Source organism: Saccostrea cucullata, unplaced genomic scaffold (assembly GCF_032062105.1).
Source record: "Saccostrea cucullata isolate Sc308-1 unplaced genomic scaffold, CSIRO_AGI_Scuc_v1 ctg580, whole genome shotgun sequence".
Lineage (NCBI taxonomy): Eukaryota > Metazoa > Mollusca > Bivalvia > Ostreida > Ostreidae > Saccostrea > Saccostrea cuccullata.
Window position 1 is genome coordinate 189,678 of NW_026928121.1, and position 22,823 is coordinate 212,500.

A 22,823-nucleotide genomic window follows, 5' to 3' on the forward strand; every position below is an offset into this window, starting at 1 on the left:
CTTAGTGATCGGATATGCAAAATACCCCTAGAACTGGAATTATTCCCCTTGAAATGGTGATAATGACTTTAATTAAGTGACCGATCTTGCTCGGAGTGCCACGATTAGTGCATTAACACGGACCGCGCGCTACGGCTCTCTGCGGTCGATAGAATTACCGATAGGGGGAAGGAAACTGTATGTATATGAATCCCCGTCACAAACTTTCGTCCATTAATCGTCCCGTATTTTAGGTGTCATTGAAAAATCAATTATCTTGCTTCTAAGTGCTGAGAAACATTTTTTATCCCATAGACAATTTTCACAAGAAATTGTTCAAATTCAACATGATTCGATCTATATGCTTGGTAACGTATATTAGGTTTCCAGCACAGTAACGACTTCATGCCATTCAGTTAGATTCTAAAATTCCAAGAATGACAGAATCGATTACTTTTTAATAAATTTTCTAAATGTATTCAAATAAACCTTTCTTTAAACAGATACGAACAATTTTGAAACGTAGTAAAATGAGAAACGAGTACAATTTGACAACCGAGAAATATAGAGCAGTAAACAGCTACACAATTCAACTTCATACTCCTCTGGAGTTTTTTCTTTCTTTCTTTCTGTTAAACAGAAGTCGCAATAATTCCGTAACCTCATAAAATCCCGCCATCTTTGAGCGGTAGTGCGTAATTTATTCGTTTCTTTACAATTTGTGTGACAGACTTCTAAGACCTTTGACAACTTACAAATCAATCACGAGAAAGAAGGAAAAAAGCAAATAAAAAGGCCAAGTCGGTGTCATTTGCAAATGAATCAATCGCAGCAACGCGAAGAACTATTCAAGGACAATATTAAAAGAGGATAGGGAAAAAACAGTACGCTGAAATATTAAAGGAAATGGTTCCTCTAGGGCTATAAAATATATGACAATGCTTCAAGCAATGTATGAAATTGACATAATAATAAATATTTCCATTTCTAATTTTTCTCTCTGTGATAACTCTTTGAAAGTTAGCGGAGTTAATTTCTTGATAACCGGAATGTAAATTAGGCAGGTCAATAGGTCAGGAGCTAAGGAGGCCTAATATGCATGCAAATCTCGTGCGCATCTGTCTCTGAGTCTGACGCTAATGAGGCCAAATATGCATGAAAATCTCATGCGGCTGCCGTTGTGTTTGACGTCAGTGGGCGAGGACTATTGAAATTGGGATGGGAATCCTCGTGTAATTTAAATTTATGTCTGCATTTTTAGAGTCTAAATCTACAGTTTTATTTCACATTGAAATGGAAATATATGGAATCACTGTCTAGTTAGTATAGTATGCCAGGGACATCAACAATAGTGGGAAACATGGGATAATTTATGCATAACGGGCTTCGCCCGATTGATGTCCTGGCATACTATACTAACTAGACAGTGATTCCTTAAATAAATGTGTATAAAAACATTCTGAAAAGTGTTTTACATGAACACTGATTCCATTTTTTCCACATTTTAAGCTTTTAAAATATATTTAATTCATAGACAACCTTCATTACATGCAGTTGTTTAAAAGTCATCTATCTCGTCAAATTGCATACATAAAAGAGAAGCTACATAGGCAGGACAAAATATAAAAAAAAATAAATAGTATGTCTCGATACGTAGCTATTATATTTGTTTCCTAGAACTATTTTTTGGGTTTTTCATAAAGACAACCTACTTAGGATTGCCTATAGACATTTAACCTTAGGACATCGATCAATCAGAATTGTCGACCATCTTTGTTTTAAAATGCTTAATGGTATTTCATGAATTCTTTCGCGTAATTATCCTTTGCTGTGTGTTCTGCTTTTGATGATTTTTCAAAGGATATTATTGGTGGGAGTTTTCAATTGCAACGGAAGTAGAACTCTTTTACGTGTGAAAAATCATATTTAGCAACCATCTTGGCTCATAATGGTAAGCTACATCGAATTGTAAATATTCAATGCAGGTACGAGACTTCTGTACTACATGTATGATGAAAACTAGGTGAAAATACTACTTATATGCAGAACTCTACTTTTCGATGGAAGAGTTGACCCTTTGGGGCAGTGTTGGAAGTGGGAGGTGGGAGGTGGGGATGGCATTCATTTGGTATTTCCTTCTATGTACATTTTGTTGGATAATTTTCACTGAAACATTTAAAACTAATTATTGTAGAGAATGTTTTAGAGAATGTTGGATACAAAAGGCTGTTGTTACATTTTTATATAGTGTGCTTCTGCCACTTCCTCCTCTATGATGTATTCGTGAAAAGTTATTGGATGTATGTCAGTCTAGTCTCATCATGTACTACAGAATTTGGAAGACAGCTTTTATCCACTATATAACACATGCGTACATGTACATAAAATGTTTATTCTTTTTTCTCTGTACTATAATGCTTAAAACCTGTGATGGCAATTTGTAAAGTCAATAATTTCAGTGTAAAAGTTGTCTTTCATTTTATTTTATTTTTTAAAGAGTACTAACTTGTACTAAATTGTGTTGAAGATGATTAATTTATTAAATGATGAACATCAAGGACATAAAATTATATATTTGGTAGATGTAAAAACTTGTGTGACGTCAGACTTATTCTTTTTTTATCTGAATAATGTAAGGCCCGTGTCATGGGGTTCATTTGCATTCACTGTTATTATACCGACATATGCATCAAACAAAGGTCTTAAGGCAAAGAGAGATAGTTAATAGCCAGAACGGATTCACTTAATTTGCATTAGATCTTTTATCAAATATTTATAAAATTGCGCCTCTGCGATTTTTAAATAGTGAATACAGATTATCTGGGGGGCTTTTTTTCGACCCTCTCGGCGATTTTCGTAGACTTAACCGCCATTTCTCAGTTTAGAGCTTTCATTTCCCTCGAGCCAATTCCTACTTAAACTAGGTCGTATGAGCATCGAATGCTTGTACTCCAATATTTTTTCTCATTTTTAATACATGTAACATAAATATGATTGAGACGATCATAACAGCATGTGGTTCTCTCTGATAACACTCCCCAATAGTTTTGTGAATGAAGCGCAAAGATTCATTTTTTGCGTTTTATAAAAGATAAAAAAAATTAAAGAATGATTTTCTTTCGAATATGATCGATCAACGTTTATGCCTTTTTTTTAATCGTTAAATTTACAAAAAGATGAATTCTCTTCAGTCCACAAACAAGAATTATGAAATGATACTCTCAAACGTGTTTAATAACATAGATTGAGGGGGAGAAATGTTCTCATTCCCTGCCGCTAACGACGATGATCAAACGGTTTTACAAACATAACCCTCTATTAGGATTGAGATCCCGCGATTTTCTTTTCTCCCTCTGTCTTTGATATCGATAAAATATGTTATTATCGTATATGAAAAGACAGCAAATCGTAGCAATCAATGGAGATTTTTTTCTCTTGGTTGTCTCCCTTTCTATCACTCTTTGACTGTCACGTCTACCATTACCGTAACTCGGCTAAGCAAACGGCCTCATATTTCGCTAAATCTGCCATAAATCTATGACACTCGGAATATGTCGTGTGACGTTAGTTTGTCTACCTAAATGCTTCAGTCCGATGTGGATCCTATTTCTATAATCATATAGTCTGTATGTGATTAATGTAGAAACATGACACCATTTAGATTCTTGAAATAAGTCAAAATGAATATAATGCAGAATATATATATGTACTAAAATATCCTTGAGAAAACCAATATTCTATCAGCGCCAATAACCTGAAGAAGCAATAAATGAGATTTTCTCGCATTTAATTTTTTTTTGTTTTGGTAACTGAATGTGTTATAGTGTCAGTGTGACAGTGTGAAGGGAGATTAAATATGATAACAAATTCTAAATATTGTTCGACAAGAATTTGATCTCAGAAACAAGAGAAAACTATTTTTATTGCTCATCCGTATCATATGTCAGACACATTTGTGGGAACTTTTACAAGAAAACTTCTGTATATCATTCGAAATTAATATCATTTGATTATGAATACTCGTATTATTAGTAATACAACACATTTAGTCGAGTGGAATAGGGAGATAACGTAAAGTGTTCAATTTCATGAGAAAGTTTTTTTCAAACTAACAAGGAATAAAGCAAATTCGTACTCTAAAACATTCGAGGTGAAATCAGATGCCAGAGAGGAGTAAGCATTCCCCGTCCATCGTCACAACTGCCGTGTTTCATGATAGGGAAAATGGGGGAAAATCATAGATAATTCGGTGTGTAGATAATGGCCTAACAATTAAAAGAGACGTCATCATTGGTTTTAACGATAACGGTTTTGGCTAATAATGCCATAGTATCGACCATAGAACTTACGAAAGGAAACTTTGAAAACTTTGATATTTTTGTTTCATCAACTTGTTTGTAAATAGATTGCCTCGTTTAGGTTTGTACGTCAACCATGCTCTTGCTTTTCAAATCGATCGAGAAATTTAGCTTATTTATATGCTGTTCTATATTATTAGACTAATTGTATTAAATCACATCAAATCGCTTCGATTTGTGTACAACACAGATGCTTTTAGTACATATAAATATTGAGTAACCCTTGTGATTAAAAACAGTCCATTTAGATAAAATGAAATATGGTTTGTTTCTTTCAAAATGTGCATTTGATTAGATGTTGATCACCGACCTGCTTGTCCATTAATGATTTGATAAATAAATTTTGAAATAGATTAGAATATATTTTGTATATGATAGTGTAAGTCATATACTAGTATGTATATACATGTCTTTAGTTATTCATTGGGATGATAACGTTAAAAACACACAATATAAAGGAAAACAAATCTATCAGATATGCAGATGATGAAGTTTTGCATTCAAGAAAAAAAATGAAAGATACTTTATCTGAAGAGCGATATTAATTTTTGTCTTTTTATTAAAGTTGTGTAAAGAAATTATAATAAAACTATGATTTAAAATTTCCGCTACTGTACTTCAATGTTTACGTAATAATTTATTGATTTCCAATGTCATGATTTGCATTTCTCTACTATTCCCCTTTCCTCTAAAATATGTAGTAGAGGTGATATACATGGACCTGGTTTTTCCATATTCATAATACATAGTACTAAACATGAAGTTCTTATGTGCATTTATTAATTCCACTTCGCTAAAATGGCATCCTCTGTTAGCCTGACACAGAACAAAATGGCCTTGAATGTGAATCAGCTATGTAAATTTCATAATAGCACTTGACGTGTGAACAACAGAGGAAGAACTCATTCATCATTCAAATCCATATTTTATTTCATTGATCTACATTAAACGTCACTATAACGGTCTGTTTGGGTTAATGATTCCCGCTGTTGCACAGATCACGTGATGGGATATGAGACATGTATGTCTACTTTCTGAGGGGATACGATGCTGTCATTCCGTATTGATTAACGATAAAATCCGGGAACAGGTCACAGCGTGGTTTATGATTATACACCTATTGTGTTTGTCAATTATCCCCTAACATTTGTGTATTAGGTACATTATTGGGCTTACTTCAGCATGCAAAGTCCCGAGTGTATTTAGAATCGGGAATTACAGTTAATAGTACTCTTGTGTCATTGCAATCAAAATGATTTGATTCACAGATTTAATTTTAATATACACATAAGTATGACGTGCAATCAGACAAGTTTTTGTTTTAAAATTATAACTAAAGGTTAACAAAAAGGAATGGTACAATGTACAAATAGACGTACAATCATGTAAATTCTAGGCAAATTGAATTTTAATAAGACATTGGAGCAATATAATGGTTAGTTATAAAACCATTTCACAAACTAACGATGATATCAGCTAGAAATGAACAAAACTTTGCAAAGAGGATACTTAAGTGCAGTGAAATTAGACTTTTATTGTACACCTATACATGCATATGATGCATTTCTGAGTCAACTTACTTTGACTTTGCAAAGATGATATTTTTCTCTATTTAAAATTGTCTCAATTGCATGTGTAAAATTATTAGATGCAATGCAAGTAGACTTTTCTTGTACACCGATACATGTATATGATACATTTCTATGCATTTCTCAGTCAACTTACTTTGCAATGATGATACTTTTCTCTATATTTACATTGTAAATTGTATGTATAACATCATTAAATGCAGTGCAATTAGACTTTTCTTGTACACTGGTTCTATGACAAACACTGGCTGGTGACACAAAGAACAACTAAAGAATGGTTCATATAGAAATATGGATGAAATTGTTAATGCTTGCAATATATCTTTACGAACCGAATTCCCAAAGATTTATTGCCTATTCTGTCGAAATGGATGCCACCAAAATTAATTAAAATAACCAGGGCATCTCATGCCTTTGGATATATCTCAATTTGCCCGAATGGAGGCTTCAAAGAAATGTGTGCGGTATTGATTCTGGGCATCGATGCATGCTTGCATCTCTTGACATTGCATGTAATTGCAAGGTAACGAAAATTAATCAGCTAATTAACCGAGCCGGTTTACTCCCTCGTCCAGGCATCAATCACGACTGGACCCCTACTGGTATTATCATGCCCCCACACGTGCAACATTTATTGATCTGGAGTAACGAAACATGCATGCATGTTCACTTATTATACATGCTGATCAGACTAGGCAGAGCTATCTAAATCATGGTGAAGATTCATTCAAAGATTTGTCCTTCCTCCTGAAATTGGGAGTTTTTTTTTTCAAAATGACAAACAGTTTTGCATATTACAATATCGATTCACATTTATTTTTTCCCCTTCTTCTTTCGGGATTAGAACTCCATTTAGAATTTTATCTTCTTGCATGCTTTATAACTGGAAACTAGTTAAACAAGTCCTATTTTATATGAGTATGATGAAGTAATTAAAGCTGATGGAAAGTTCCTTTTAAACTTCATTTTCAACATTTTCAATACTATAATTCATGTCGAATAAAATTGATATTTTGTCACAGTGTGATAGGATGTCAGAAGTGCGGTAAAACTCGAGATTTTCCATGTCTTTTCAAAGAGGTTTGTAAAAACTACACCCTGTTCTGTTAAAAGATAGTAAACAAAGCATCCCGAGAAGGAATAATAAACTGCCAGAGGCTAGGTTTTCTATATATGCCATTGAAATCTATTTTAACAATATATTTAACATCACAATTAGTAGACAGGCAAGCTCTGAAGGGATTAAAAAGATTTTTTCATGCACTTAAAATGTTATACAACTAGGTGATTTGACAAACAAGTTAATGAAACAAAAATATCAGTCTCGTTAAAATCATCATTTCGTAAGTTCTATGGTCGATACCATGACCTTGTCAGCAAATACAATCTATCATTAAATCAAATGCTGACTGCCTGACGTTTTTCATATATTAATTGTTAGGTTATTATTTACACACTGAAATGACGGATTTTCCGTTCTTTCCTGATCATGACAAGAAGCACACGGCGGGTGTGATCGTTGATAGAAATGCTCACTTGGTCCCACCTCTTATGTTTTCTAGGTCCGTGTTTGCTCTGCTCCTGATTTGGTATTGTACGAATGGACTTTTCGTTTGATATGTCCATATATTTCATTTAACCTTTTTGGAAAGGATATTGATAATGTTGAGTCAGAAGATACATATAGATATATCCCTCTTCTTCAAATGCAACACATCTCTCAAAGAGAATATTACAATCATTGAAAATGATTTTTGCACATGTTTACATTTCTTTTCAAGTTCTCGTTGTTGTTTTTCTCATTTAAAGTCTCCGTCTTTAATCATACCCTCTTTGCAAATTGCAGACTTTCCCTCTTTACTTGTATATAAATTGAAGCATTTCCATAAGCTTTACTTTAAAAACGTGAAGAATATTTATTATGCTGATTTAAGCAATTGAGGACAGATGATACAAACAAATCTTTTCGTTGAAGGAGACTTAATATTCATCAGGAGTGATGAATTTTATGAGGAAATGCAAAATAGAAAAAAGATTCTACTGATTTTTCACTATTTTGCATTTTCTCATAAAATGTACTTGGCTTGGTATATTTATGTAATTCTCTTTACACTTTAAGCACTAAACTAACATATTCGGAAATTTGTTTTCATCTGTAAACCTTGACTGAGTATGATTTGTCCATATTTGTTATTTAATTGAAGTTTTAACTAATAATAGAGTAATCTATTTCATTTTCCAAGACTAAGGAGGAAAAATTCAAAGAATTATTCACTTTTCTAAACTTCTGAGATGAAATATGTATTAAGTCTCCTTCAAAGAAAAAAAATACTTTGTGTCATATGTCCTTAATCCGAAAATTATTGAGTTAGTATTATTTTGAATAATTAAATACCTGTAGATTGTAAGTGTAAAATATTTCAGGAGAACAGATTTCTCAAAGATGCTTAATTTGACACAAGTGCTTTTTAAGCTTGTAGAACCTGTAAATAAATAAACCCTGACAATGACTGGCAGAATGACTTCTCCGAAAAAAATGTCAAACGTTTCTTAAGATGGACAGAATCAAAAACACAAACAAATATATTCTTTTATTTCAAAAGCAAATTAAGTTTATACACTTTACTTACAGTCAAAGTTATTTGTACATGAAGTGTTCATTTGATGGACATACAAAGGTTGCTTAAAGTAATCTTCTTTTCATTATTGGTAATATTTCTCAAATTGACAGAAATGATATGTACATGTAAGGGTAAATGGGACAATACTAATATAATTTGATTGATTTGAAAATGTTTATTTACTCACCTGGCTGTAGATTGCAGTTTGATTTCGTGTTAATTAGCATATCAAGAACAAAAGGACTCTTTAGTGTACAATTTATATTTATAGAAGGTTCTTAATGTGTGTATTTTCTGGGGAAAGTAATTTTAAAGGCACAATGGAAATATATGTTTGTTGTATTTGAGTAAATTTCCTCATAATTATTTTGAAATGATTTCCTCGAAAAGTCTTCAAAAAATACTTACTTTTGATCAAGTATGGCCATATGCAATCAAAACATTATGTTGAAAATAAAGAATATTTTAAAATCATGGGCGTGAACACTTAACCCGAAGACTATAGCATGTATAATACTTATCAGTTGAATTTGAAAAATACGATGTATCGTAATCATGAAAAGTTTGATAATTTTATCCATCATATAGATACACAGTTTATAAAATCAAAGAGTAAATAAACATGAATGACGTCATTATCGACATTCTGTAGATTTTTTGGCAATGACCTACGAGAGTGAATTATTCAATTTTTGCATTTAGTTGAAAAAAATGTACCGTTTATCAGGAGATAATCTGTTTCTGTGGATATTGAGTGTATCGGAAGGCGAGGAGCTGTGATTTGATTCAATATTCGGGAAAATTTCAGTTCAGCCAATGCTGATACAATTCTTAAGTGCATCAGCCGAGCTGTGTTTTAGATCTTCATTAGAATTGGCGTCCCAAGATCAATGCTATGGACCCACTTCATCCGTCCGGCGAACGAATCATTGATCGTCGTGTTTGACCAGCGTTTGTTTGGGCGTCTTTGTGTTATTATCGCCGGAGAGTAACACAAAACAGATTGCTGGACATTGTTTTTATTGTCTTTATTTCTGGTAACAAGAAAAACCTGGCGATAGTGGGAGGATGAGGGTGGAGGTAGGTTTTAATATGCGAAAGGTATGCCGCGGTAATTAGGGTCATCATCAAGTCAGCCATGATGATTCCTGAGGTAAATATGTTACCACCCTCTAAAAAAAATCCCCGTGTTTGCCAACTAGAGGATGTGATTGAATGTCCTCTTATTATCTTTAATAATTTTTGATATTTTTTTCCATTTCTGCTCGTGAACTAGCTCGGAATCGCAGTTAATTTAGAATTAACTGAGTTTGCATTATTACCGAAGATGACATTTTGTAGACTTTGCATTTTCTGCACCATGGCGATTTTGCTCAGTTAAAGATGGCCATAGTAGAAATCAATCAGTTATTATAATTTATATTACTAATTTCAGAGCTTGTCCAAATTTTAGATACCAAAAGCTCTATCTGAAAAAAGCTGCATTCAAAAAACTGAATTCAACCCTGTACTTGTAAAGTTGGACAATATCTGGTTAACCCGACTAAAATACGACCGATGTCTTCCCCCGCTCTCTGGCTGGAAATAACAGCAGGTGATGGCAGTTTAATGGATTCGTAGTGCAGACTTAGAGACCGATAGTCTTTACTTCTTTTTTTCTGTATCACTAGTCAGAGAGAGGCGTCCATTGATTATCTACATCAGACTTAATGATGACACAGTATGTCGATTTCGGTAACAGTTGTAAAGAAATAATGCTGTGTAAACAATACGTAAACTAAGCATTTCACACATTTATAACATGCATAACATGTTTTATGATGGATATATTGAATTTTCAAGGTTGTCAAATTTTAAAATATGACAACATATTGACTACCTTTGGCAATTCAAATTTTTAAAATGTAACATATGTACAACTAGAAAGAATCTTTTGATCAAAGGCATGAGTTTTAGTTTTCATTTGTTTCTACAATTTTTATATGAAATTAGTAAGCAGGTATCATTAAGACCTCTGTATGGACTTTCTCATAATTGATTTGAAACATAAGAGCTTGCTCTAGATTAATTTTTACACAAACGATTTCTAAAATGAGGCATTTTATTTACAAATAAGATGATGGTTTCAGGATATCAACAGTCTCGTTTTAAAGTTAACATTTTGCAGATTCTATATGATGGTCGATACAATGACTCTGTCAGCAAATACAACTTAACATGAAGACAAATTATATTGACAAATGTTTTTCAACATATAACTTTTTAAGGTCTTTATTTGCATTTACACTGAATTGTGGATTTTTTCCCATTTGCCTGATAATGACAAGGAACTCAAAGCGATTGTGACCGGTTGACAGTGAAAACTAACTCTTTCATTTTACCTGATTCCTTTTCTTATGCTTTAAGAAGTCCATGTTTGCTCTACTTCATTTTTGTATGGTTGAATGGAATTTGAAGTCGATTCATGTTTGTTGTCTTCATGTTTCATTAAATGAAAGACGCGAATTGAAACAATTCTAATAAGACGTCTAAGGTTATCCTATCATCTATTGATGTTATTTTAATTAGAGCTGAAACTGGAACTAATGTTTCTCAGAATTAAAGTTTAATATCTTGTCTACAGATGTTCCCAATTCATTACTCTAACACTGTTATTAACGACTTTTCAAGTGTTTTAAATTAAGATATAATTTTCAGTGTCATATACATGTATTTTAGTTTGTTTGTTTTCTGTTTTTAAATTAAGTATGTTCAATTTGTTGAATGATTACATTTCTTAACATTTTGAATTAAGCTGTCAACTTAAGACAATGATAGGGGCTACCTAACTATAAATAATTTTTAAAACAATCTTATATCTTTATACTAAAAAGCCCACAATGCTAGCAAGTCTGCCATTTAGCTCAAGTATCTCGGCCTGTTGAAGTTAAATGTCGCCTTATTCATTTTAAATATTTCTGGCCAAAATAACCTACCATCCAACAATATACTCTGTCATCTTTTAAAACAAGCGTTCATTTAAATGTAGACACTTCCGGTGAGATCAAAGGAGTCCAATTCGGTCAATTGCAACCCTTTAATTTTCTAGCAAAATGGTACAAAATATTTTAATACCAACTTAGATGTCTACATCCTGAAGGAAACGGTGTTTAAAATGATCACCATTTATGCCTATTTGTATCATAAGTGCTGCTAAGTACCAAGGGAATAAAGGAAACTGCAAATACATCCAAGGATAAAAAATGATGCCAGTGTTTAGCTTCTAGGTAAAGTCTGTCGATTGTTTCTATTCTACTGAGAATCAAATTCAATTTAAGAGTGTATCAAAGGTATTATAAATGTCACTCAATGATGGTACATCATCTGTAAATAGAAACTCATTCAGGCGATATGTACAAAGGTCAAGATCGTTTTTTTATTTCATACATAAGTTCACAATGTAATTAAACACAGTCTTATGTCGACATTACTGGCATTTAGCAGCATGAAATAACCCACTGACCTGAAAACAAAATAATAACGGCAAGTTTAGCCTCTTACTTTAAAAAAGAAGTTTTTATACGATGTATTGGATATCTTTGCTGCAACCACACCATGAAAACACACACGCATGCATTAAAAACAGTTTTTCCATCATTTGTAATGTCTTCCATTCAGTATAGAAAAAACTTGAAAAGATTTTTTTAGTTCGTAAAAAAAACTTCTTTTCTCAGAGTTATATATCCTATTATGCTTGATGACAGAAACACTGGTTATTTTTACAAAGAATAAAGTCAAATTAAAAATTATGACAGAAAGCATTTTATTATACAAAAACTTCATACATGAAATATGTAGAAAGAAAGAACAGAATTCACGCTCAAAAGTCGATTAAACATTGCAAAATAGGAGCAAAGCAACACGGACCTCTAAAACATCAGGGGTGGGATCAGGTACCATGGAGGAGTGAGTGTACCCTTCTGACCGGTCACTACCGCCTTGTGCTCCTTGTCGTGATAGGAAAATTACAGAAAATCCGTCGACAATTCAGTGTGTAAGTAATGGCCTTACAGTAAGTATGAAAAACGTCATTCTGCACTTGGCTTAATGATCATAGATTGTGTTTGCTGACAAGGTCATTATATCGACCATAGAACATACGAATTGATGACTTTAAACGAGACTGCTGATATCCTTATTTTTCTATCAATTTGTTCTCCAATAACTTTCCTCATTTAAAAAATTGTTCATACATAGAGTATATTCTTATCCATCGAATCAGCTGAGATATATAAACTCATCATGCAGGTAAAACAGTAGGGGCATATTGTTGCATAAAGGAAGTTGACGATTGAAAAGATAAAATCATCACATTTATCATAAACTTTTGATGGTAGATTTTACCATTAATGTGATTTATCCAAATATGAAACAGATGTTTCAATTTATCAGCCAGGGTGTGCATCTAAAAAAAATTACAAAGTGCAAGCAAAAACATCCTTTGGAAAAGCTTTAAAAAATTACCATAGTAAATACATAAGTACAATTATTTTACGAATTGTTGTTTTTTTAGACTGCTTTAGCTATATACTATGATAAATATTATACAATATTTTCATGATTGATTCGTAGTTTATCACATACATTTTAAATGATTTTTCGAACAAAAGTTTGTATCTTAAAATCTCTGAAAACGTAACCAATTTGATATTAAATTGCCTGTAACTACATGCGTATGAGTGAAAATAGAACAAAATTAACATGATAATAATTATATAGATATTGGAAGTACCAAGATAATAAATAAAATTCTGCATTTGTTTTTGCTTTTGATTACCCCTTTTCACAAACAATTGTCTAAAAGGACTCCTGGAGTGGAAAGAAAATTACAAGCAAACCACTGTTAACTTTTAAAACATGAAAATCCTATTTTGTGTCTTGCAGGTTGCTTTTGGGTGGGGTCTTGTTTTTGGGATAATTTTTCTAATCCTTTAATTTGCCAGTGTTCGACCATTCAGTGACAAAAACATAGGTAATGGTGGATGGAGGGAGGGGATCAGATGAAGCCAAAGGAAAATGTACAAGTACATCAAAAACTATTCGAGGGATGCTCACTCCTTCATGGCACCTTATCCCACCTCTGATGTTTCGGAGGTCCGTGTTTGCTGTGCTCCTTTTTTTGTATTTTTTGTGGACTTTTGAACTTGAATACTGTTTGTTATCTCCATATACTAGTATTTCATTTCCGAAGAAAAAATGGGTTGGTTTAATTTCTTATCTCTTACGCCTCCTTTCGTGTAGTACGGCTTGTTGTATATTTTTAACATCTTTTAATACCTGTATAAGCCGCTGCGTGGTTGCCATTTCATCGCTCAATTATCTTCAACCTGTAGACTAACAATATCAAGTGCTTTCGCATACAACCTGTAATTTGGTTAACAATGTTTATCCGTTGACATTTGGAAAGCCTTTCTTCTGTGTATTAACGTGAAGCAGGCGGAATATTGCATGTATTAAGTGGTGTGTGATGGGGGAAGCACTTTAACGAAGCTGAGAAATGTCAGAGGCATATTTTGTTAATCGGGGTTTATATTGTACCACATGGCTCCTGTTTTATGCACGTGTGGAGGAATTAACCATGAAATTATGTCTGTCAGTGTGTTCCATTTCAGTGGTTATCTAAAATAAATCATTGCAGTTAAAAAAAAAATCAGAACAAAATGAATTTCAAAGTACATGCATTTTCCTACAATCAGTTACTCGTCTTATGAAAAATCTTATGTTCTTCACAATGAAAAGCTTTTGACACCAACCGTGGAAATTCGTGTTCTATAAAGATATAAGTGGTTCTAAAAGTTAATCAAAATAGCTTTCTAAATGTGACACTTGTAAGAAATTAGCATATAAGAAAAAAAAATTAAAGGTACGTCTAGTTCAGAATATTTTCAAATCAAAATCATTTCAAATTGTTTGATTTACATTTTTGACCTAGTTCTTTTTTCCCTGTTTAATTTGTTTATTAGCTGCTGATGAATTGGATTTAGAAAAGAATATTAATTAAAGAAGGTTCCAAGATAGTCAGATTCCTTACTACAAGACATCCGATAAGAGCAAGAAATAATTTGATCAAAAATGCGTTTCATCTCAAATTTAATTATTGCATGTTTGTAAGTGTATCCTTTGTGACCCGACTTTGGAAAATACTTTCTACTATTCTACAAAAATAGAATTTTGTCTCGGGAAATCCACAGAAAGTTGCCCCAAGTCTGACTCCCAATTAGTCTCGTTACAAAGAAAGAACGAGTTTTTCAGAAGCCTGTTAATCATGAAAATCGGTATATACGGAAGCAAGGCACGTGTATATAAAAAATAACTTCTTAGGAAAAGAACGGTCGTACGAACGTAATCCGATCCATTCCACGATGGAAGCAGTTTAATCCAATTACTCGTGTAGGAAAGCCTCGGCTGAGTATTTTACAATTATCGCGATCGAATTACCCGCCGGAACGTTACAAATATAGAATTTTGTCTCTTTTTGCCATCTCATAAGAATTCTGTGCAAGTTCTTTCTCTTGGATCTTTGTTGATAGAGGGGGCCTTAGGGGCCACTTAAGTTCTTGTAGAACATGGTAGCTTTGACGTCATAATGGGAATATGATTGTTACCGAGTCAATATTTGGAGAGTTATGCAAAATTGTTTATCGATGACCCATAACAAATACGATGTAAATTGTATGGGTATTTTAATTGGCCAACACCATCTGTTTTTACTATTTTCAATAGACCGAAGATATTCTGATTGTGTGCTCTAAATTTTTGCCGTTCAACTACCTGGAGGTCTTTAAGTTAAATTTATATGGGGAACTTAATGCTATTAATAATAAATTGTTATTATTACATTTAAATCTGTGTTGTTGTCGTAGTATTTTTTTTTATTTCTGGTCAGAATCAGCTTTGTTTCCAAGAACAGGATTGAAATCAATGTTTAGGTGCTTCTTGAACAGAATCTAATGCAAAGTCTTACAAAAAAGCTTAAGTTATATCAAATAAATTCGATTCACTTTATTGACAATTACCCTTTCGGCATACAGTCATGAACTTAAATAACATAAATACAAATTAAAAAAAACATTAAAAAAAACAAAATAATGCAGAGTAAATTCACATGTTTTAGGATTGACAATCTTTCTGATTGAATTATTACTAGAATAGGTATTTACATGAAATAAATCACCATGCTTGCATCTATATCAAGTAGAAATTAAATACATGTAGAAATAAGATTAATATACTGTATATATATTTAAGCATGCACATGGTCATGAGAACCAAAAAGTAAGGATCCCTTACTATGCTGTTCTGACAAAACATTTTATTTAAAAAATGGACATCTTTTATTCAACTGTCACTTTTAATGATAAAAAAACTTAATTTCATGAAACCAAGGAATATTGCATTTGAGGAAACCATCGACGAAATTATGCCACTATAGCAAGGCAAACAAGTGGGAGAAATACTAAAATTCTATATTTCAGCAAATCAAGTAGCAAAAAAAAAAAAGAGAAAACCTTACGATTAAAGGAGACATTGTATGGGAGATTTGTCAAGCAGAGTTGTTTTATGGAGTGGACATTTGTCAGTACCGCTTATTAGGGAAAATATTAAGATTTTACATTAAACGTTAACCATAACTGTAATAAGGACGCTTCTCTTTTATATAGAAAGAAATGATAATCATGATTGTAATTGTATTTTCATTTTGAAATAAATGACATGTACATAGAGTTCATTACATTCATTTATAGTACTGCATTCAACGGTTCACTATTTCTTTTCGTGTTTTTCGCGTAGGATTCAATGTACATTCAAGAAAGTAAAGAAGTACAAAAAAAAGTACAGAAGTACAAAAAAACAACAACAAACAAACAAACAAACAAAAAAACAAACATATTTATTTAAAGTCGGGCACATCAAATATAATACATGTATAGATGGTCGATACAATGACGTTGCATTTGTCATCAGTGACAACCTCTCACTGAATCAAATTTTTCATACTTATTGTTAGTCCATTATTTATACACTGAATTATCGACGGATTATTCCGTTATTTTCCGATCATGACAAGGAGCATACTACTGCAGTGACCAGTCGGCAGGTTGGCAAGAGATGTTCACCTCGTCATGACACCTGATCCCACTTCTGATGTTTTGGTGGTCCATGTTTGCTCTGGTCCCTATTTGCATTGTTCAAATGGTCTTTTAGCTTGTTAGTTTTAGTTAGTTATAATTGTTAGTTTTCTCCATATTTCATTTTTTTTTTCTCAGATTAATTTTAAAGACTCGGGAAGTAAAACAATAAGTATTTATTACAGCATTCATTGGAGGATTTATTGATTTGTTGTGTTGTTTAAATCCCATTAACACACATAGAAGTAATCCGTAAGATTTGCCATATCGAGTCACAAGTATGCATGAAAGAACATTCTGACATATCAAATATCGTAAGTCAAGATTAACCCTTTTCAGATAACCTGCCTTGTAAACTTTTTTTGGCCTAGTTTGCAAACAATTACAATCTAAGAGGCTGTTGCGTAATTGTGTAACATCTGCTGTGGATATAAACATGCAATTTCCACTTCTGTCATGTTTGCCAAGAACATTTGAAGATAAAAATAAACTTCAATTTCGAATTCAACTCAGATGTGACCATTTCATTTTATGTTGATTATTTCCTTGAAACTTAAAGTAACATACAGACAATGAAGTTTGAAATCTATTTTTTATTATGTTTCTTTTATTTTATCTATTTTCTTTTATGTATACTCTCCTGGACAGGGTACAATTAACATATGAATTACTAGTAAATGTTTATTTGCTGCAAACTCCATAATTTCGATTCAAAATTTTGTACAGAAAATCGAAAATTCTTCCATGTTTGTTAAATCATTATTTTTATCATTTTTCAAAAATTAAGAAACCTGACACAGGTGACATAAAATTCTTAGATTATTAATAAATGCATACATATAAATGCAGTTAGTCCAAACTGTACATACTGCATATATAGATCGGACATTAGATATATAGTGGCATTGATTTCTTGCCAATATACATTATTGTAATTATAACCAGTTCTCATAGCACCCATGAGAGGCTGCTAGATTCATTAACAGTTTGAAATATATATGATGAGAGTACATTTATGTTGCCTCAAAGGTGTATGCAGAGATAGGTTCTGTTACAATTTTCGCTTGAGTTTTTGTTTAGTAAGAAAATATAGACAAAAACTATTCTTAGCAAATGTAAATTGCTAGCCAAGAAATAGTAAAATATAGGTAAAGATCTGACCTCGCGGCTCATGGATTGATATCCCCCTGCTAGTGTTGTACACTATACCTGTAGCACCGTATGTCGTCACACCTGAATACGATAAATATCAGTGTCGAGGACGTGTTCATTCAGACTGTTTTTTTCCTGATGAATGATTAATTTCGATACATTTCTCCCGAGAGCTTTCTTGCGATATTGGTGCAGGTTAATAGAACTTCGAATTCGCCTTCGTTTTGGTTAATAAATCGATGAGTTGTGCGAACTTGTTTCTGAAACTTGTTTAATTATGGACAAGTTGCATTGAAAACAAAAGGCAAGATTAAAATATAAGTATGATCTGTATGTATTTCTGAAGGTTTTTTTAATTTATTTTTTATTGCTTTAAATTTTACTTAAGGTGGTAGTCTTTCCAATCGTTCCATCTCTAAGTAATCACAAGAATGTTATATGCACAAGCAAAACCATAGACCATAAAAATAAAAAAAGTAACATTTGTAGTACTTATAATTAAGCCTTTTCAGTGTTAATTCAGCAGACCTAACAAAGAAGGTCGCCTTTACGATGAATTTCTCTTGTACGAGATAGCAAAGCCATACATTATTCTAGCAGTACATTTTGTTGGCAGAGGTGGATGCCAAGGCAAATTCTTTTACATTTTTATTGCTGTTTATCTCAGAATCGGAGTGTACTTACACATTTCCCTTTATCAATCTGATTTAACATTCATCATACACTTTGTTTGATGGAATTAAACGCAGACCCTTTTGTTTGTGCCTGGCGAACTCGCTTCATGGAATCAATCTGTTCTTTGTAAAAGTACATAATGTTTTCCACAGATTGTTTTCGCGAAATTTGGCTAGCGGAACTTATAAGCATTTTCTCTTTTCAATCGAAAAATGGCTATGTATAACCAAACTTCTAATGACAATAAATGACAAATAATGATAATACAATAAAAATGTTTTTTCTGTTGTTTTCAGTTATGGTGATATGGTGCCAAAGACAATTGCCGGAAAAATAGTTGGTGGTTTGTGTTCCTTGAGCGGTGTTTTAGTCATTGCACTTCCTGTTCCTGTCATAGTGTCCAACTTCAGCAGAATTTATCACCAAAACCAAAGAGCTGACAAACGAAAGGCACAAAAGGTATGAATTTCCAAAGAACAAATGAATACAGTTTTCAAGTGAGGGGATAAAAATTACTTAGTAACAAAAGACAAAGGTGTGTCTGAAATTATTTAAAATTAGATTAATACATATTTCTGCTATAGGATTGGTGTACAAAGCACTTTCTTTAAAATCAATAGACTACATTCAGTGTCAATATTCCGAACTATATGTTTTTCTCAACAATAATATTGAATTGTTGATATGTACTTATTAGTTTTGAAGAACGTAATGTTGAGCTGATATTATACTGAAAAATTATCTAAACGGATTTTTTAGTAAAAAGTTTGGATTAAATCATGTAATGCACCACAATTCTGTTATGTTTCTATATAAAGAAAATGCTGTTAGTTATGCTTTTAATAAGCAGATAACTTTCGCGATAATAATGAAAATTGCTAGGTTGCTTGTATATAAATTAAGCTCTGGGCGAGTATTTCTATTTTTAAAATGAAATAATTAAATAAATATGATGGTGCTCTGTAATTGTATGCGAATCAATAATTTAATTTTTACCAGATACTCGAAACAGCAATAATTAGCACGAAAACTAGTGGGTCAATATGGCAATATCGTGTCTCTGACTCGATACACATGTAAGACTTATCCGAGTAAGAGAATGAATATTTCATGGTCTTGAAAGACACAGCAGCAAGGTTAACTTAGCCAGTCCAATACTAATACCTGATGCTTTTTTAAAAAACCTTATTAGAAAAATCATTCACTTGTTACTTCACAGCTTTTCTCTCTAACCATATAATTTTTTTCGGCAGGCATGGTCACCACTGTTGTTAAATTTTGTCTCTTATTACAAGTAGACACCAGAAACACACATCTAAAAAGGGGAGTTCTATGTGTTTTAGTTTCCATAACAGCTATAAATGTTTTTAAAAGTGAGGTTTTCAGCTACCTTGAATCTTTACTGAAATTATATAAATTAAGACGAAGAAAACCAAACAAAATGTTCTCATAAAACATTATACATTTTTACCACTTTTTTACATCGACAACAGTAAAAAAACTGATTTATTTTTAAACAAAGGTAATATTCTTTCACAATTAATGTAAAAGATTAGGGTGTCAAAGTAAGTAAAATCTAATTTCTGGCCCTTTACAAGATACATATAGGTAGTTACTAAACCTTCTTGACTGAGATAAAATCTACCAATTGCTTCCGAAATATGTAGGTAAGATCCGTTTTACAATGTTTTTAATATCACAAAATGCCATGCTATGAGTTTTGATCGCTCAACTATGAGGTCCCAGTGCAATACATGGATATAACGAACAGTATTCAAGCTCAAAAGTCCATAAAACAATACAAAATAGGACCTGAGCAAACACGGACCTCCAAAACATCAGAGGTGGGATCAGGTGCAACGGAGGTGTGAGCAACCCCTTCCAACCGGTCACACCTGTCGTGTGCTCCTTTTCATGATCGGGAAATAACGGAAAATCTACAACACTGCCTTAAAAAGCGACATGCAGAGGCAAAGAGAGATAAAAGAAAATGTAATTGTGTAATAAACAGGAAATTCTATTTTTTTGGTAGTATTTTAGAATATTTTTCATTCGTAAGACAACATTGAATTGCTATTATTATTGCCACCCATACGTCGCACTCAAAAAATATTCGAAGACTCCTTTCCCTATCGTAAAATAAATTCCATATCCAACAACAAAACATTCAAACCCTCTATTTATGATCTAAAGAAACTAGGAAGAAAATGTCTATAGGTAAGTGGTAACTACGGTAACTGTAGGAATACATTTTTAATGCTAAAGAATGCCCAGTATTCAAATATGATAAGTACATGTATAACGTACATTATCGAACTCAATCAATAACTCACAAAAATAAATAGAATAATACGAAATACGAAATATTTCACCTTAAGTTAAAAGTTTATTCATTTTTTTCTAAAAAAAATTAGTTATGGTTGTCATGGCCGCAAATATGTGCTAGATTCTGTTTATTTTTGCTCTCGTAGTGGAAAGCATGGAAAATTCAAAACTGGCAAATTAACATTGTCAGAACTTTGTTACACGGATACAAATGTACATATAGCTTAGAAAAAAATTAGGATTAATTGCAACATTGTAGTGTAACTATAGAAACAAAGTTCCACTGTATGGTTTAAAGTTATAAGGTTTGTTGAAAAAATAACAGTTTCTAACTTTATATAGTTACCAAGCATAATTTTTGTTTTGGATTTTGTTTTAACTTTATAACAATAAATATTATACCCTAGGTAACCTAAATGGTAGCTTTTTGCATTCTGTCAGAGATTGGTGGTGAAAATTGAAAATCATTTCCCGATAATAACAAAGAGCACACGGCGGGTGCGGCTGGTCCAAAGGGGTTGCTCAATCCTCCATGGCACCTGATTACATCTCTGTATTTTAGTGGTTCATGTTTGCTCTGCTCCTATTTTGTATTGTTTTATGGACTTTTGATTTTGAATACTATTCGCTTTCTCCATTTTTCATTAGTTCTTTGAAAATATCAGTTCTGAAAATTTTGAGACAATGCTCCATTTTCCAAAACAAAGTTGAATTACATTTCTACGCCGGAATATATGACACGTTATTTTTTCTTTCATTTCATTATATTTTCAACCTATTATGGAATTTTTTGTTTGTTTTGTAGTAACAATACATTAATGACATCAAGCCTTTATTCTTGAATGTCGTCCTTGACATTATATTAAAAATGTATTTTTTTTCCTAAAAGCTTGGATATGATACCATTATCGTTTACTGATTTTATCTGGATTAAAATAAGTACATGGCTATCTAGTCGTATACTTATTTCAGTTTTCAAATCAAAATCAGGAAAGGATGCATTGGCTTCAATAAAACACATATACGTTTAAATTTTCTTTTACAAATCCCATTTAACAAATCTAAGAACAGTTTTGACCTCAAGTTGGAAATAAAATGTTTGGAAACAGATGCTAGAAAATGAAAATCAAGCTCTGAAGTACATAGTTAATAGTTTCTTGTTTAATAATCTACTCATTTAGTGTTCCAATGAAAAGCATAAATGAAAATACTCTAGAAGTATTCTTTCTACTAGATAGATCAACAGGAAAGGATGCATTGGTTTTAATAACACACATATATGGCAACCAGTTTCTTTGTACTTGGAGTTAATGGTATCTTGTCATTGTAGAGAATGGGAAAATTTTAAGACTATGAGCCATAGTTCTTTTTTATGAAAGATTTTAATTCTTGACGACTTTTAATTGTCAAGAAGTAAATACTACATAATTTATCATCATAACATTATAAAGGAACTACGAGGGAAGCCTTTGACAAAGAAGTTGGTGAAACAGAATATCACCAGTCTCGTATAAAGCCATCGTTTGGCATGTTCTATGGTTTATATATGGTCATTAAGTTGAATGCTGACCGATATTTCATACAAATTGTTAGGTTATTATTTAAACACTGAGTTGTCTACGAGTTTTTCTGTTACTGTAAACGTATTACATTTTGCTGTGTATTCTTTTTAGCGTTTTTTGGCGGAAATAAATTTCCGCTAATTCAAGTACAATGCTAAATGTCTTTCATTTATATACATAATAGAAATCATTAGGAACTGCGCTAATTCAAATCTACGCTAATGTGTTCAAAAGTCAATTTCCGCCAAATAGTGTACACGCTAAATATAATATATTTACAGTATTTCCCAATCACGATAAGAAGCGCACAGCAGGTTTGACGGATTTACACTTATTCCTCATGGACAATTGATACCACTTTTTAAAAATGAAAGTCCATGTTTGTCCACGTCTG

The 22,823-nt window shown here is 32.3% G+C and overlaps 1 protein-coding gene across 2 annotated transcripts in view; it reads left to right on the forward strand.

Moving 5' to 3' along the window:
* The window catches only part of LOC134276487 (potassium voltage-gated channel protein Shal-like), a 51,497-nt gene that overhangs the window by 16,598 nt on the left and 12,076 nt on the right, over window positions 1-22,823 (forward strand). For both annotated transcript variants that reach the window (XM_062758737.1, XM_062758738.1), the window contains exon 2: window positions 18,839-19,001. In XM_062758737.1, the coding sequence (XP_062614721.1) occupies window positions 18,839-19,001 (163 nt within the window). The remainder of the gene's footprint in view (window positions 1-18,838; window positions 19,002-22,823) is intronic.